The sequence below is a fragment of the Salvelinus namaycush genome, chromosome 31 (genome assembly GCF_016432855.1).
Source record: "Salvelinus namaycush isolate Seneca chromosome 31, SaNama_1.0, whole genome shotgun sequence".
NCBI classification, from domain to species: Eukaryota; Metazoa; Chordata; class Actinopteri; order Salmoniformes; family Salmonidae; genus Salvelinus; species Salvelinus namaycush.
Window position 1 is genome coordinate 37,590,391 of NC_052337.1, and position 18,575 is coordinate 37,608,965.

General features: G+C 43.9%; 1 protein-coding gene across 2 annotated transcripts in view; it reads left to right on the plus strand.

Annotated features, from left to right (window-relative positions):
- The window catches only part of LOC120026400 (guanine nucleotide-binding protein G(z) subunit alpha-like), a 38,508-nt gene that overhangs the window by 12,716 nt on the left and 7,217 nt on the right, over positions 1-18,575 (plus strand). Inside the window, exons 2-3 of one of the 2 annotated variants that reach the window (XM_038971259.1) lie at positions 11,092-11,325; positions 11,709-12,532. In XM_038971259.1, the coding sequence (XP_038827187.1) occupies positions 11,810-12,532 (723 nt within the window). In that variant the 5' untranslated portion in view covers positions 11,092-11,325; positions 11,709-11,809. Of the gene's footprint in view, positions 1-11,091; positions 12,533-18,575 lie in introns of both variants that reach the window. The other variant, XM_038971260.1, reaches the window with a different exon arrangement.

The window sequence follows — 18,575 nt, forward strand, 5'->3', positions numbered from 1 at the left end:
AGGAAGCTGAAGGTAGTTTCGCGAGCCAATGCTAGCGCAATGAATGGAAGTCTACAGGTACGGTAGCATATGCTAGAGTAGGCCTGCCTATAGATTTCCAGTCACGCGCAAACGCTAGTTAGCGTTAGCTCGTGAAACTACCACTTACAGTACTTCTCCACTAAACATGATAGGGGGTGATGCAACAATGGAACCCATTCATTTTTAATGGAGGAAAGCGAAGTGGGCGGGGGGACTGTTGGAAGATGCAAGCATGGGCAGGGCAGCGTGAACTGGGTGGGACCTAAATTGGGGAAAGTTGAACTTTACGCAAATACTCAGCGATATCGCTGTGTGATTGACCAGTTTGCTAGAATTGGATAGTGGAAATCCCCTGTAACGCAGGGATTACCTAGCACTTGTATTTCGCATCGCCACGCTAGCTTCACCCTCATGTATGTGCTAGCAAGCTAGCTAGCTGGTGCTTGGTATCAACAGCCAATCCAGTAGGGACTTGACGATAAAGTGAGCTTCGATTAGTCAATCGCTCCGTGATATTGAAGAATATTTGCATAAAGTTCAGCTTTCCCTTACAACAAAATGTATCAACCCTTCTGTCTTTCTCTAAACTCTATATGTATCTTCCTTTGCCTCCCTGTCCCAGAGTGCTTTGCTCTGAGCTGGAGTTATCAGGAACAATTAACTGGCTGATTTAAGTCATGTGTACTGTCTCAATCAGTCAGACGTCACAGTGTGCCTCAGAATCCCTAGCTTGTTGCGAGAAAGATAGAAAACTTGTGTCTTCAATCCAAAAAAGAAATGCTCTATAGACCAGAAAATTCCAGAGCCCTGCTTTTTCAAAGTAATTGAACAACATATACTGTATGTGCCTCAGTAGTATTGCATGGCCTCATCCCATTGTTCACAACTGATTTATCGGAACAAAAGGCCTGTGTTGGCTAAACTGAAGGCCCAGATCCGTCTCATGGGAAATGTCTTGATTTACATTTTTTATTGTATTACTAGTTTGTTAACAATGGTTTCATTGGTCAGTTGGTTGGTCACAAGGCTGGCAAGCCATCATCTCTGTGTCCTTTAGAGGTGTTAAACATTTAAATTAAATTGGGATCGTTAACATCTAGAAAATTTTGTTTTTTGGTGGGGTTTTACACAAAATGTAAATCAGAGTGCAGGGAGGTACTGTGAGACCCAAACCGTTGCTGGCAGCAGCACAGGCCCCCAACAACAGACATTAGACAGGCTTTTCACACAAAAAATGTGTGAGTGAGAAAATCACAGTGCTGATTACAGAAATGATTGCAGTTCAAATGCAGCCATTGTCATTGGTAGAGGATGTCGGCTTCAATGCCCTGATGGCATACCTAGAACCAGACTGCAAGATGCTATGTCGAAAAAAACTGTGACGGCCCAGATGGAGAAGTCCTCTTCTGGCTGTGCCGGGTGGAGATTATAACAGTACATGGCCAAGATGTTCAAACGTTCATAGATGACCTGCAAGGTCAAATAATAATAATCACAGTGGTTGTAGAGGGTGCAACAGGTCAGCACATCAGGAGTAAACGTCAGTTGGCTTTTCATAGCCGATCATTCAGAGTTAGAGACAGCAGGTGTGGTAGAGACAGAGAGTTGAAAACAGCAGGTCTGCGATAAGGTAGCGCACATCCGGTGAACAGGTCAGGGTTCCATAGCCACAGGCAGAACAGTTGAAACTGGAGCAGCAGCACGACCAGGTGGACTGGGGACAGCAAGGAGTCATCAGGCCAGGTAGTCCTGAGGCATGGTCCTTAGGCTCAGGTCCACTGAGAGAAGAGAAAGAAAGAGAGAGCGAAAGAAAGAAAGAGAGAGAGAATTAGAGGAAGCATACTTAAATTCACACAGGACACCGGATAAGACAGGGGAAATACTCCAGATATAACAGACTGACCCTAGCCCCCCGACACATAAACTATTGCAGCATAATTACTGGAGGCTGAGACAGGAGGGGTACCATGTACTGACTGACCACTTAGAACATGGAGGAGAGGCACACAGAAGAGAACGTAAAAACGGCATTAACTACTATCGTTGCTGAGTGGGAGGGGGACAGCAGTAAGGTGAGCGCCATCTGGTAGGCAGCCAGGACTGCGGTAGATTTGAACTGCATCGCCCCCTAGTGGTCATATGCATGACTATATCTGAATTGTCAATTCACATGTAATTAACGATTAAACGATAAAATAATTCTGTTTAAACGTTGAGAAAATGTGTACATTTGTCACTCAGCTCTCTCCCATCTAACCAGCTAGAATTCACAGGAATATTAGATACAGATTTAGTTCACTCTAACACAGGTCCTTGAATTTCTTGGTCGCCTAAGAGAAAAAAGATGATATGATTTTTGACTCTCAACATTTATTTATTTTACAGTGGTCTAATTCAATCACTTTATTCAATATGAAAACAATCTGATTGGCATCCTACTTTTAGTTTGACGATGACGACAAAGAATAGATTAAAGGACACGCTAAGCTGCTTGGATCTCATTTCTAAGTACAACTGCACCAGGGCAGTCATTGATTCACATGCCGCTGTATAAACGTCAAAGCCAGGTAAAGGCAGTTTGGACAGCCTCACACACACCAACATTTATCTGTCTAAATGATCACGAGTCCCATCAGGTCAGCTCTTCTCACTCTCAACTTTCTGTTCCCGTAATGTCGTTCACCAAGCCAAGCCTACTCACAACCTATTTAGGTTGCGCTGCTTTTCTTATTACGGTATTTTGGTATTTTATTAGGATCCCCATTAGCTGTTGTAAAAGCAGCAGTTACTCTTCCTGGGATCCACACAAAATATGGAACATGGCATACTACAGAACATTAATAGACAACAACAGCTCAAGGACAGAACTACATAAAACATGTTTTTTAAAAGGCACATGTAGCCTACATATCAATACATACACACAAACTATCTAGGTCAAATAGGGGAGAGACGTTGTGCCGTGAGGTGTTGCTTTATCTGTTTTATGGGGACTGTGAAAAGACCCCTTCGGGCATGTCTGGTGGGGTAAGTGTGTGTGTCAGAGCTGTGTGTAAGTTGACTATGCAAACAATTTGGGATTTTCAACACATTAATGTTTCTTATAAAAAGAAGAAGTGATGCAGTCAGTCTCTCCTCAACTCTTAGCCAAGAGAGACTGGCATGCATAGTATTTATATCAGCCCTCTGATTACAATGAAGAGCAAGACGTGCCGCTCTGTTTTGGGCGAGCTGCAGCTTAACTAGGTCTTTCCTTGCGGCACTCGACCACACGACTGGACAATAATCAAGATAAGACAAAACTAGAGCCTGCAGGACTTGCTTTGTGGAGTGTGGTGTCAAAAAAGCAGAGCATCTCTTTATTACAGACAGACCTCTCCCCATCTTTACAACCATTGCATCTATACGTTTTGACCATGACAGTTTATAATCTAAGGTGATGCCAAGTCATTTAGTCTACTCAACTTGTTCAACAGCCATACCATTCATTACCAGATTCAGCTGAGGTCTTGAACTTAGGGAATGATTTGTACCAAATACAATGCTCTAAGTTTTGGAGATGTTCAGGAACAGTTTACTACTGGCCATCCATTCCAAAACAGACTGCAACTCTTTGTTAAGGGTTTCAGTGATTTCATTAGTTGTGGTTGCTGATGTGTACATCAGCATACACGGACACACGTGCTTTGTTTAATGCCAGTAGCAGGTCAATGGTAAAAATAGAAAAGAATAGAGGGCCTAGAGAGCTGCCCTGCAGTACACCACACTTTACATGTTTGACATTAGAGAAGCTTCTATTTAAGAAAACCCTTTGAGTTCTATTTGATAGATAGCTCTGAATCCACGATATGGCAGAGGTCGAAAAGCCATAACACAAGTTCTCAACAACAGGTTATGGTCAATAATATCAAAGGCTGCACTGAAATCTAACAGAACAGCTCCCACAAATGTCTTATTATCAATTTCTTTCAACCAATCATCAGTCATTTGTGTCAGTACAATACATTTTGAGTGCCCTTCTCTATAAGCATGCTGAAAGTCTGTTAATTTGTTTACAGAGAAATAGTATTGTATTTGGCCAAACAATTCTTTCCTATAGTTTGCTAAGTGCTGGTAGCAAGCTTATAGGTCTGCTATTAGAAAGAGTAAAGGCCGCTTTACCACTCTTGGGTAGCGGAATTACTTTGGCTTTCCTCCAGGCCTGAGGACAAAGACTTTCTTCTAGGCTCAGATAAAAGATATGACATATATAATAGTGGCTATAGAGTCAGCTACAATCCTCAGTAGCTTTCCATTGAAGTTGTCAATGCCAGGAAGTTGGTCATTATTGTTCGTTAACAATCATTTTGTTGGTTGAAAACAGTGGAGGCTGCTGATGGGAGGACAGTTCATAATATTGTGTGGATTGGAGTCTATGGAATGGTATCAACCATATGGAAACCACATCGTTGATGTGTTTGATACCATTCCATAGACTCCAATCCACCCAATATTATGAACTGTCCTCCCCTCAGCAGCCTTCACTGGTTGAAAACACTATAGGCTAATGTGTCACACAGCTCAACCGTCTTCATGTCTACTGGGGGAGCCAGGTCAGGGAGGGCAACGGTTACTGACTGACTATTTAGTCTGGTGTCCTCAGTACCCTCAGTCTGCCAGGCTGCTCTGCTACCACAGGAACCCCAGCCTCCAGCAGGTAGTAAACCCTCTACCCTCCCTCTCTCCCAAAACCACTGTCCCTGTCCCTGCACTGTCATGGACCAATGGGTAAATGGAACATTAGAACCATAAGCGTTGTGCAAAACGATCCCTATTTCACAGTTTACTGTCTGTGAGGTTCACGGAGGACCGTTGGCAGAGAGAGAGAGATGGGAGAGAGAAAGGGAGTGAGAAAGAGAGAGTGTGAGAGAAAAAGAGACAGAGAGGAGGGAGAGGAAAGAGAGGGAGAGGGGGGGAAGTAACCTCAGCGTGATGTAAAGTAACCAGTGACTGTGATTGTTGGGAAGAGGCCTGGGGTGTTCATGTGTGTTCATGTGGTATGCGCGTGTGAGGAGGGGGGCATGCATGTGTGTAGACATGAGTGAAGAGGGACTGGGGCATATCGCACAATGCAACTGCTGGTGAGATGCTTTACGTAACAATAGTATTCATCAATAAGACAGAGATGCCATTGTGCTTTTTGTCAGGACTTACATAATCTATTTATTGCCAGAGCCAGGCCTGTTCAGTGGCAGGAGAGATGGAGCAGTGGCATACAAGGTAGGCATGGTAACCCTCGGCCTGGGGGAGCTGCTGCATACTCTCGGAACAACTAGTATGCAGAGTTTATCATATCTAAAACAACACACCTCTTCAGGTGTATTTTTGAATTTGAAAATCATACTACTGTATACCTGTATTTCTACTTGATTACTTATGTTTATTTCAACACATGTCAAGCTGGCTGTTGTGTCAGAAACCTTTGGACAATGGACAGTACAGTATGTTTGCTCTACTTTGAACACCTAACATGATCCCTCTTCAAATACAAAACATGAACACACACCTGTTCACCTCATTTTTAAACCATTGGTAGTTAACAAAAACCATACTCATCACACACTCCGCTATGAAAACATAATGACCTGAGAACAACATTACTTCTCTGTCTAGCAACTCTATCATCACTAAACATGACACTAGCACAAAACAGCACCTGCCTGTTCCTCAATTCTTAAATTGTCTGGCTTGGCTTTCATTGTCTCGCTCTACAATCTGTATGTGCCTCTCGATTAATTCTATTTAATTCAGCCCAGCCCATTGGATAAATGTCACGCCCTGACCTTAGAGATCCTTTTTATGTCTCTATTTTGGTTTGGTCAGGGCGTGAGTTGGGGTGGGAATTCTATGTTTTGTGTTTCTATGATTTTCTATTTCTATGTTTTGGCTGGGTATGGTTCTCAATCAGGGACAGCTGTCTATCATTGTCTCTGATTGAGAACCATACTTAGGTAGCTCTTTTTTCCACCTGTGTTTGTGGGAAGTTGACTTTGTTTAGGGCACATAGCCTTTGAGCTTCACGGTTTGTTTGTCGTGTTTATGGTTTTGTTCTGCGTCTTGTTTAATAAAGGAACATGTACGCTCACCACGCTGCACCTTGGTCCTCTTTTGTCGACAGCCGTGACAATAAAGGAAGGCTAGCAGACTGACCCCATTGCAACCTCTTTCATAGTCCTATTTTATTTATTAATTGTAAGGAAAAGATAATGTCCATACTACATGTGAAAAAGAGTGGTGATGTGTGGATAGTCCTGGTATCATATAACGTTACTGAACAAAAATATAAACACAACATGCAACAATTTGTTACAGTTCATATCAGGAAATCAGCCAATTGAAATAAATAAATTAGGTCCTAATCTATGGATTTCACATGACTGGGAATATAGATATGCGTCTGCTGGTCACAGAACATGGGCCTCACAATTGGCCTCGGGATCTCGTCACGGTATCTCTGTGCATTCAAACTGCTATTGTTAAAATGCAATTGTGTTCGTTGTCCGTAGCTTATGCCTGCCCATACCATAGGCCCACCGCCACCATGGGGCACTCTGTTCACAACGTTGACATCAGCAAACCGCTCGCCCACACAACGCCATACACGTGGTCTGGTCTGCGGTTGTGAGGCCAGCTGGACGTACTACCAAATTCTCTAAAACAACGTTGGAGGCAGCTTATGGTAGAGAAATTAACATAAAATTCTCTGGCAACAGCTCTGGTGGACATCCTTGCAGTTAGCATGCCAATTGCAAGCTCCCTCAAAACTTGACACATCTGTGGCATTGTGTTGTGTGACAAAACTGCACATTTTAGTGGCCTTTTATTTTCCCTGCACAAGGTGCACCTGTGTAATGATCACGCTGTTTAATCAGCTTCTTGATATGCCACACCTGTCAGGTGGATTATCTTGGCAAAGGAGAAATGCTCACTGACAGGGATGTAAACACATTTGTGCACAACATTTGAGAGAAATAATATCTTTGTGCGTATGGAACATTTTTGGGATCTTTTATTTCAGCTCATGAAACATGGGACCAACACTTCACACGCTGCATTTTTATTTTTGTTCAGTGTATATCCACAGTACATTAGGACATGGGACACAAATAACACAATTGCTTCAAGAACATCATACATAACATTTTCCATTTCCATTTGAACACCTACACATGCTGATGCAATGTCATGCATGTGTGGGTTTTACACAATTTGCACATAATGTACATTTTAACTAATTGTTCATGCAGGTAATAAAGACCTGTGCATGCATTCTGTCCGTTAACCAGGAATCTTCTATTACCCAACCCTCTGAGGATTACCATCACCTCCCAAACTAATATGATTGACCTTTTTCTGATGGCAAATTGGTGCTTTCCACTATCATGACAGAAATAGCCCATTACACTACCGTGACAGTAGTACATCTGCTCATTTCTAATAATGATTAGATATTGTAATTGTTCGCGGCACGGTCGAATTAGAAATAGGAGGTGCGCTCAGGGAGAGGAAGCCATTTGTGTCGTGTAGTGAACGAGAGGTGAGAGAGTGACGGAGCTGGTCTCACCCTGACTATCACATTACCTCAGTGCTCACCATTAAACATGAGTCTGGCCTGGCCTCTTTCCACGGCACCTTCCGCGCTCCCTCTCCCTCCTCTCGCGTACTCTTAAAAGGGACACGCCCTCACTACGTCACACAACTCCATTATTCTCCACATCACAACTACTGTCCTTGATTCAGTGAACTGGTGAAGTGTGCTCCGGGTAACCAGGTTTAAAGTGCATCCAGTTATACGGTTTCAAAAAGTACGGTTTCATTTGGACACAAAAAGGGTGGGGTATGGTAGTTGACTGAAATAATATTTGTGAAGTGATACTAACCCCATATGCCCCCCTCTCACTTAGCACGTGCCTTACGAGAAAGAGTGCAAGCAGTTCTGTAGTTCCGTAAGCAGAGGAGGCACTCCACTGTGCCCATTATACCTGACTTTCTGCGTGTTCAGAGTGGAAGGCCTGCCGACCGACCTCGTGCCTTATCTTGCCCCTGGTGTTTGTGCTTCCACACTAACATAATGCATACATTGTCATGCCATCAAGTCAGTGGCCTACATGTAGAATTAACTGGTCAACTGAACAACCGAAACAAGCCAAAATGTAGCGACAGGGAGTAAAGTGATAGTTGAACTGATCAAAATAATTTGCCCATTGGTGTATTTCAGCTTTGATCATTTAGCTCAGTTGCATGTTTGCCTTTAAATGCTTGCAAAAGTGTAATGTTAACACCAAAAGACAAATACCATGCTCGTTCGCCATTCAACTAATACCTAAACCGTCAATCTATCTAATCTAACTGAACAAATAAACCCACCATTAAGTGTACGACAGTCTGTACATTCAGAGAGGGAAATGGGTAATATCATACACAAGAGCCTGCGGTAAATGTGGGGATATTGTTGCGTAATCATGAAGAAATACACATCCCACCACCTCCTCAGCAATTATCTAAAGAAGCATTACCTCTGAGGCAGTATGGCAATGCTGAAGAACGCTGAAATTGCACATTGAAATGAGCTCATGCACCGTTCGTTGTAATAACTCCTTTTATGGCCTCTGAAAATCAGTGATGTGCAGCTTTCTAACTGGTTTGGCTGGCTCCGCCATTTTGAGAGCTTGGGCAATCAGGTGCCTGAAACAGAAGAACAATACTGTCTTTCCTGTTTGCGTTGTGTGGTGCTTCTGCTGTGTCAGACAGTCCTCCTAGTCTTTCCAAGAGTGGACCTCACTAACTTTGGGGAATGCTCTCTCTGTCTCCCTCTCGGTCTCTCCCTCTCAGTCTCTCCCTCGCCGTCTGTCTGTCTCTCTTTCTGTGTGTGACAGGTCTGAAGAGGGTAGTCTGGCCAACAAAACTAGGCCACAGCGTGATTTCACATTTGTTACACAACCAATAGCATACGGTCTGTCCTGTCACAATGTGCATCTATTTATCAGAGTCCCAGAGTCCGAGCTCATAATGCAGCCCATTCACTGTAATATACAGTCAGGTCCAAAATGATTGGCACCCCTTGGTTCTGATTAGCAAAAAAGACTGCATAAAATAAATAATACAAATACTGAGCTACACTGAGTGTACAAAACATTAGGAACACTTGCTCTTTCCATGACCTAGACTGACTAGGTGGATCTTTGAGAACGCCTTGATCCCTTATTGATGTCACTTCAATCAGTGTAGATGAAGGGGAGGAGACCGGTTAAAGAAGGATTTTAAAGCCTTGAGACAATTGAGACATGGATTTTATATGAGTGCCATTCAGAGGGTGAATGGGCAAGACAAAATATTTAAGCGGGGTATGTGTGTCAAGAACTGCAACGCTGCTGGGTTTTCACGCTCAACAGTTTCCTGTGTGTATCAAGAATGGTCTATCATCCAAAGGACATTCAGCCAACTTGACACAACTGTAGAAAACATTAGGAACTGTTTCCTAATATTAAGTTGCACCCCATTTTGTCCTCGGAACAGCCTCAATTCGTCGTGGCATGGACTCTACAAAGTGTTGAAAGCATTCCACAGGGATACTGGCCCATGTTGACTCCAATGCTTCCCACAGTTGTGTCAAATTGGCTGGATAGCCTTTGGGTGGTGGACCATTCTTGATACTCACGGGAAACTGTTGAGTGTGAAAAACCTAGCAGCATTGCAGTCCTGGACTCACTCAAACCGGTGTGCCTGGCACCTACAACCATATCCCATTCAAAGGCACTTACATCTTTTGTCTTTCCCATTCACCCTCTGAATGGCACACACACACAATCCATGTCTCAATTGTCTCAAGGCTTAAATATCCTTACTTAACATGTCTCCTCCCCTTCATCTACACTGAGTGAAGTGGATTTAATAAGTGACATCAATAAGGGATCATAGCTTTCACCTGGTCAGGCTATGTCATGGAAAGAGCAAATGTTCCTAGTGTTTTGTTCACTCAGTGTCGTTATTATTTATTTGATACAGTATTTTTTTGCTCATCTTTATCAAGGGTGCCAATCATTTTGGGCCAGACTACCTGCAGTATTCCAGCACATAAAATGCAGTGTATTCACACGGTGATTATATGATGTAAGAACATTTTAATCATCCAGAAAAATCCACATGGTGCAAAATGTTTTCAGCATTTTTGTAGACAGTATTTTTGTAAGGCAATCTGTTTGTTTTCTGCTTGATATCCAAAGCTGCAAAAAAAAAATCCTGACTGTTTTGAACCATGCACCTGCAGGATCACAAATTGGAGGTTGAGGCAGAGATCAGGCTTTGCAGTGGAATGAAAGAGTGAGAGGCACCTGTCGGCTTGAGGCAGTTATTTTCCACTGTGATAGTAAATAAACAGCACACATGACATCAGCTTGCAGAGCCTTAGGTAGACAGGAGAGCGGGAGAGTCCAGGGGCGAAGTGAGGGGAGAGCGGCTAGGGGGAGATTCATTCATCTTGCATGTGTTTCCGTTTCACACCCTGGATATCTTTTGGGTTTGCTTTAGTGTGTGTGGATGCGTGTGTGTGTGGATGCGTGTTTGTGTGTATATGTGTGTGTGTGTGTGTGTTTTCTTTTGTATGACTCAGCTCTGACTAGGTCTATGGTAACACAGGGCTGCAGATGGAGATAGATAGGAGAAACGCCTGTTAGAAAGAAACAGTAAAGAGGAAGTGAGCACTGAGAGGGACAGTATGGCGACACAGCTGAGGATCCGAGATACAGGTCTGGGCTTTGACCAAGAGAACGAGTGCTGTGTGCTCCACATGCATTGCAGTGGAAATACACTGTCAGTTTTGGGGGTATGATATTTTGTGTTCCTTGTGTGTCTCTCTCTACATGTTTGTTTGAGTGTGTATTTTAGTATCTGCATTTTGTGTGTTTTGTGTTTTGTGAGACGTAAATGAAGCAGCTCAGCTCCACTTCTCGGTTTCCTCTCGGGCTCCTATGCTCTGATTCATCAGGACTGTGTTCATTGATCATGTCTCTCCTCTCCCTCTTTTGTTGGCAGAAACGGGGGCCTTCAGTTTCCTGAGACGCACCACTGCGAGGAGGAAACGGAGCAGAATATAGCCCAGAGAGGAGGTAGACAAGGCGTGAAGGACTGCCCTGGATGACTGCTGTCACCAAGATAGGGAGCGGTGACGTGAGAGCCATGAGGGAGGAGAGCGAGGGGGATTTGCTGCACCTACACATCATCCCCGAACACTGTCTTCACTAACACCTCCATCTCCATTCCTGCTCTGTAAGTTTCCTCAGGGGGTGACCCCTGATATGACCCCCAGCATCCGTGGAATTAGGCAGTCCAGCCCAAGCCCCAGCTCCAGGCTCTGTGTGGGCATCCCACCATGTCCTGGTAGAGCTCTGTGCCAACGTCAGTCCCAAATCCTGGGATGAACCCACAGAGGACCAACGCACAGCCTCTAGATCACGAGGAGAATGAAATATTCCTGAGTCATTCCTGCTCTATGGTTCTTGTTTCTCTTTGTTTGCTCTGACTGGAAGGTGTCTCTCTTGCTTCCCATCAAGCCCCTGCAGCTTTGAAGATTCAAACGTAATCCTATTCCTGCTCTGACATCCATCCCTCTCTTCGTTAGTCTCTTATCTCTGTTCCTTTTGATCTTCCAGATTATTTTAGTTTGACCCCGGACGCGCCCCTTTTGCCACCCGGCACGTTCTCCTCTGTGATCACCACGTTTTCCTCGGTGTTCACCGCGTGGCAGACGACCATGGGTTGCCGGCAGAGTTCGGAGGAGAAGGAAGCGGCGCGGCGCTCCCGGCGGATCGACCGCCACCTGCGCTCGGAGAGCCAGCGGCAGCGACGTGAGATCAAGCTCCTTCTGCTGGGCACCAGCAACTCTGGCAAGAGCACCATCGTCAAGCAGATGAAGATCATCCACAGCGGAGGCTTTAATCTGGATGCCTGCAAGGAGTACAAGCCCCTCATCCTTTACAACGCCATCGACTCGCTCACACGCATCATCCGTGCCCTGGCCACGCTCAAGATCGACTTCCACAACCCCGACCGCGCCTATGACGCCGTGCAGCTCTTTGCTCTAACCGGGCCGGCCGAGAGCAAAGGGGAGATCACAGAGGAGCTGCAGGGAGTCATGAAGCGCCTGTGGGCCGACTCAGGCGTGCAGGAGTGCTTCTGCCGCTCCAACGAGTACCACCTGGAGGATAACACTGCCTACTATCTGAACGACCTGGACCGCATCTCCTCCAACGAGTTCATCCCCACCGTGGAGGACATCCTGTGCTCCCGCGACATGACTACGGGCATCGTGGAGAACAAGTTCACCTTCAAGGAGCTCACCTTCAAGATGGTGGACGTGGGGGGGCAGCGCTCGGAGAGGAAGAAGTGGATTCATTGCTTCGAGGGCGTGACCGCCATCATTTTCTGTGTGGAGCTAAGCGGCTATGACCTCAAGCTATACGAGGACAACCAGACGGTAAGGGAAGCCATTGGGCAACACATGCAACATTTGCCATTACACAACCAGCCAGTTCCTGTCCACACTCTGTCATCACACCCTTGGGGCCTGCTGTTAGATATGGCACTGTGGTGTTCTCCTTTTCACACTTCTCAGGGTGCATTACATCTAGGCCCACTACTCATTTCTGCAGAGTTTAATAGACAACATGTGACTTAAAATGGCAGGGGCCCAAGTTGACCTCTAGCATGTGTCCTCAGAATGTTGGAGTTAAAAACAGGTAAATGATCAAGTAACAAACCCTAACTAATCCTTCAAAGAGGAATATACTGTATATCTGACATTCTGTGTGGATATGATAGCTTTACCCCGTGAAAGCATGAAAAGGGAAGACTGTATTCCTAGATAGAGGGCTAAAAGTTTATTTATTTTACTATTTATTTGCACAAAAAAGGGCTACCTTTTGTGAGAAGCATTAGGAGCAGATTACACATGCAAGAGCACGAGCCTGATTTTATCTCTGCTGCGTCAACACTACTCTATACCGCTCTTTACAACCTTCTGCATCTAAGGATGAGTCGGACCACAGAGTGAAGGAAAAGCAGCCAACAATTGCTCAGCATATGTGGTAACTCCTTCAAGACTGTTGGAAAAGCATTCCAGGTGAAGCTGGTTGAGAGAATGACAAGCGTGTGCAAAGCTGTCATCAAGGCAAAGGGTGGCTATTTCAAGAATCACTTTTCTGGTGACTACATAATTCCATGTGTTATTTCATAGTTTTGATGTCGTCACTATTATTCTACAATGTAGAAAATAGTAAAAATAAAGAAAAACCCTTGAATGAGTAGATGTTCTAAAACTTTTGACCGGTAGTGTATACTTCCTGTGGCCTGATAATTCACATATAACATAAATAAGACAAGATGTATTAGGCACTCGACGATTTAGTACATGAAATCAATTAGTTTACATTGTAGTCATCTTATACAGAGCGACTCACAGGCTCAATTGCCTTGATCAAGGGCAGATTTTTCACCCACTCTGCCCCGGGATTCAAACCAGCGTCCTTTCAGTTACTGGCCCAACGCTCTTAACCGCAAAGCTACCGGCTGCCCTTTTTAGCGAGTTATAAATACCTTCTTGAGAGGATAATGCAGTTAGGTGTTAATTGAGTTCATAGTGTAAGGTGTGAGGGTGTACCTGTGAGAATTAGCAGCTTGCGATGGCACTGTTTAGCAGTAGGACGTCACAGGTGCAGGAACAATTGACTGAGTGGGGGGTGAAGAGAGAGAAGGAGAGGAAGTGAGGAATGGAGAAGGAGAAAAGGGGATTGTTTGGAGGAAATCAGAGGCCCCACCCTTTTCCTCCCCTTGTCTGTCTATGAGGCTTATTTCTGAACTCCGGGTGTGGTTGGCAGGCACGGCTGATTTGGGCCCTTATTAGTGAAATGTCTGTTGGAACAGTTTCCACAGCTTTCCACATTATTGCAAGAGGCTTTGTCAACCCAAAGTGGTATGAATAATATTATGAATACTATTTCATTGTTAATTAGATGCTATGTAATAGGCCTACACAGTGGCCTATACAGTGGCCTACACAGTGGCCTACACAGTGGCCTACACAGTGGCCTACACAGTGGCCTACACAGTGGCCTACACAGTGGCCTAGTGCTCCAATCAGCGTCATGAAGTATTCTGTTTAAAGAAACATTTGGTTCTGGTGCAAACTAAGTTCTGGTGTATTTCAAGCCTTCAAGCACATACTATGTTAGAAATGACAAAAACAGCTCTAGAAGTATTAGTGTCTGACTCAATGTAGTATTATGTCTCAATGTGTCTCATAAATCCTCAGAGGAAGATGAGAATGCATCTGAAGACAGGGAGACAGGCAGAGAGCCAGGGAGTCAGAGAGGGAATCAGAGAGGCAGGGAGTCAGAGAGGGAATCAGAGAGGCAGGGAGTCAGAGAGGGAATCAGAGAGTCAGAGAGGCAGGGAGTCAGAGATGGAATCAGGGATTCAGAGAGGGAATCAGAGAGGCAGGGAGTCAGAGATGGAATCAGAGAGGCAGGGAGTCAGAGAGGGAATCAGAGAGGCAGGGAGTCAGAGATGGAATCAGAGAGGCAGGGAGTCAGAGATGGAATCAGAGAGGCAGGGAGTCAGAGATGGAATCAGAGAGGCAGGGAGTCAGAGAGGGAATCAGAGAGGCAGGGAGTCAGAGAGGGAATCAGAGAGGCAGGGAGTCAGAGAGGAATCAGAGAGGCAGGGAGTCAGAGAGGGAATCAGAGAGGCAGGGAGTCAGAGAGGGAATCAGAGAGTCAGAGAGGCAGGGAGTCAGAGATGGAATCAGGGATTCAGAGAGGGAATCAGAGAGGCAGGGAGTCAGAGAGGGAATCAGAGAGGCAGGGAGTCAGAGATGGAATCAGAGAGGCAGGGAGTCAGAGAGGGAATCAGAGAGGCAGGGAGTCAGAGAGGGAATCAGAGAGGCATGGAGTCAGAGAGGGAATCAGAGAGGCAGGGAGTCAGAGAGGGAATCAGAGAGGCAGGGAGTCAGAGGGGGAATCAGAGAGGCAGGGAGGGAGACATGGAGAAAGGGGCTGTGGTGAGCCTCTGAATTAGATTACTCAATGAGCTCTCAACTTGATGCCGCTCAGTCTCAAATGGAGCTCTCTCTCTCTCCTCTCTCTCTCTCTCTCTCGACTCTCATGCATGACAATAGAAAGGGGAGGGATCAGAGCGGGCCTGAATAATTTAGTCTTAAACATGAAAATATTTTAGGTACTCTTTTTTGTGTGTATCTTTGATGGACTGTCTGAGACAAGAAGAGACACCTGAGGCCCTGACACTATCTCTAGGCAGTTTACTGATTCCATTTTTTTGTTGTCAGTGTACGTGTATGTTTTATGGTTTAGGTTTTGGGACTGTTACTAATCAAAAGAGATGGGTTGAGGTTGAAAGACCATGGCAAATAGAATGGGACTGATAATTACTTTCACAGACATTTTAAATTAAGTATTCAGATATGTTTTATTTTAAAAGTAGTTGAATATTGGAATGTACTTGGAAAGTATTGGCATGTATTTGAAAATGCTCAAATACACTCCCATTCATTTAATCCAGGTATTTGAAAATACTTCCAAAGAGTAGGCTATTTTATATAACAATTAATCAAATACACATGTATTTGAAACCCGGACTGATTAGGTGAGCGATAGGGAAAGAGAGGGACACAAAGGAGCAAGATACAGCTTCCTAGAGAGTGTAGCACAACTGGGAGAAGAGTGCTGAGGTTTCTCCACTGAGAAAAAGCTCTGGATCTACAATTACTTAATTAATGGAGCTCGTACGGCCCTATAGTACAACCTCCATAACTCACTAACCACAGTCATCATTCAACCATGCTCTATAACAAAATGGACCCAGTTGCAATGGTGGCCTTAAACTGCAATATTTCACATCTGTTTTAACATGCGCAATTGGCTGATGTTAAATGTAAAAAATACAGGAGGCTAGGGGAACACATGATGACCTCAGATTATGATATACTAACATGGAATAGAAGGCTGAATTACATCGCCACCTGAGAAACCAGCAGGAAATGAATGTGCAGAATCAAGAGTACTGTAACCAAAGAACTAGGAAAAGAGACTCGGCTCTCTCTTATTCCATCACATGGAGTGTAGTACTGGATCACTGGTAGGACATGCTACACAGGGTTTTTAGAGAGGATGGCTGTCTTTGCGGGGAAAAATTAAAGTCTTGCAATTCTTTCCCCACCCACCCATTCCCTGATGCATTTTGTCCTGTCCCATCCCTGTCTTCATAATGAATTGGTTGCCATGGCTTCAGTTGCCTAGTAACAGACCAGTCAAATGCTCCTAATAATCCTGGGCTGTTGACAGTGAGCTGTGATTTAGGGAGGGTGTGTGTGCGCGTGCAACCACATGTGTGTGTTCTGCCTACGTGCGTGTGTGTACTGTAAACGAATACATGTTTGTATTCACATAGTGTGTATGTGAGGAGAAAACAAAGTACAAGGGCTTTCTGGTTGGAGTGGTGTACAGTGGACATACATTTTACAGAGAGCTGCTACAGCGACATGTGATTGCACTCAAAGCCCCATAGACATAGTAGAGGTGTTAAATTAAAGTGTCCAGTGACTCCAGAGGATCCAAAATAGGACCACACTTCTACACTTCTAAAATCTCCTAAGGAGCGTAAGCATACTTTCTCACGCTGTTAATATGAAAGTCATAATTGAAAAAGTTAAGCTAATACAATTTCATGTTAATGAATGGGGAATTGTGTCTAATTGGAAACTGGGTTTCACAGCAGATAGGATGACAGAGTAGGACCATTCTTGGGTTAGCTACTGAAACACTCACCAACTATGAGGTGTTTAAACAGAATTTAAGATCCGAATTTAAGATCTCAATAATGCTCTTGTGGCAACGAGCAGGTGTCCACATACTTTTGGTCATGCAGTGTATGTTATGAATTGTAGCTAGGTGTTAGGGGTAAGGGGTTAGGGTTAAGTCTTGGAGTTAGGTTAAAGGGTTAAAGTTAGGGTTTGGGAAGGGTTAGCTAACATATTAAGTGGTTGCACAGTAGCTAAAAAGTAGTAAGTAGTTGAAAAATTGCTAATTAGCAAAAATGCTAAAGTTGTCCGTGATGAGATTTGAACTCACAACATTTGGGTTGCTAGACATTTGCATTATACGACCACCTATCCACCCCGACCAACCACTGCCTTAACTAACCACATGTCTTATGTTACCATACCAAACATAACACATCATACTAATTTGGGTGTCTTGAATTTACATTTGCTATGTTAAGTCTAGTCTATGAGACCAGGCTGCCGTGAGAGTAAAGCATAAATCATAGTCCACAGACACTGAGACGCGACAGTCCGGCGTCCCATTGTGACATAGCACTCAGACCACCATCGAATGTGCACCTTGCAGTAAACCAACGCGACTCTGGAACGCGTACTCTATTAATTTGAATGTGTTGACAGTTGGAGAAATTGCTTGAGCTGCGCTGAGAATTCGAAAAGTTTGAAAGCCAGCAGTGCAATATTCTAGAAAACTGGTGTGTGTAAGCATACACATTTTGGACTATGATAGACACTTTAGAGTCCTTGAGGAATGTATACATTGTAAATCACAATTGTTATGGTATGGGGGTGTATTGGGGAAATCAATCACAGTAAAATGTTGAATCCATTCAAATTAATCATGGAAGCTTCTTGAATTGAATTTATCCTGGAATTAAATGTTGTTTATAGGCTGCACATTTAATTGAATCTTGCAGAGCCCAGAGCTTTTGATTGAATGAGGCTGCAGTGAGCAGCAGCACAGCGTACAGACACAGAGAGAGGAGAGAGGGATGGGGTGGAGTAACAAGCGCTAAAGACAGCTACAGAGCATCGGGTGAAAAAACGTGAGGTAATGCTAGCTCAAAATATTCAGGTAGCATTACAAAACAGAGAAAGAGCGATAAACTACCTTGATTAATAAAAGTGTAGTGTGTATAGAGATACCTTTTTTTGAGGCTCTGGCAATTATAATGAAAAATAATAATGGAAAAGGTTGTGTATGATATTCTTGAGGCAATTGTATTATTTGTGTCCCATGTCTTAATGTACAGTGGATATACAGTACCAGTCAAATGTTTGGACACACCTACTCATTCAAGGGTTTTTCTTTATAAAGGGTGGCTACTTTGAAGAATCTAAAATCTATTTTGATTTGTTTTTGTTTTTGTTTTGTTTGTTTTTGTTTTTTGGTTACTACATGATTCTATGTGTTATTTCATAGTTTTGATGTCTTCACTATTATTCTACAATGTAGAAAATAGTTTAAAAATAAAGAAATACCCTTGAATGAGTAGGTGTGTCCAGATTTTAGACTTTTGAAATATAAACTCAACATGTAAAGCGTTGGTCCTATGTTCCATGAGCTGAAATAAAAGACCCAGACAGTTTCCATACGCACAAAAAGCATATTTCTCTCAAATTGTTTACATCCCCGTTTTTGAGCATTTCTCATTTGACAAGATAA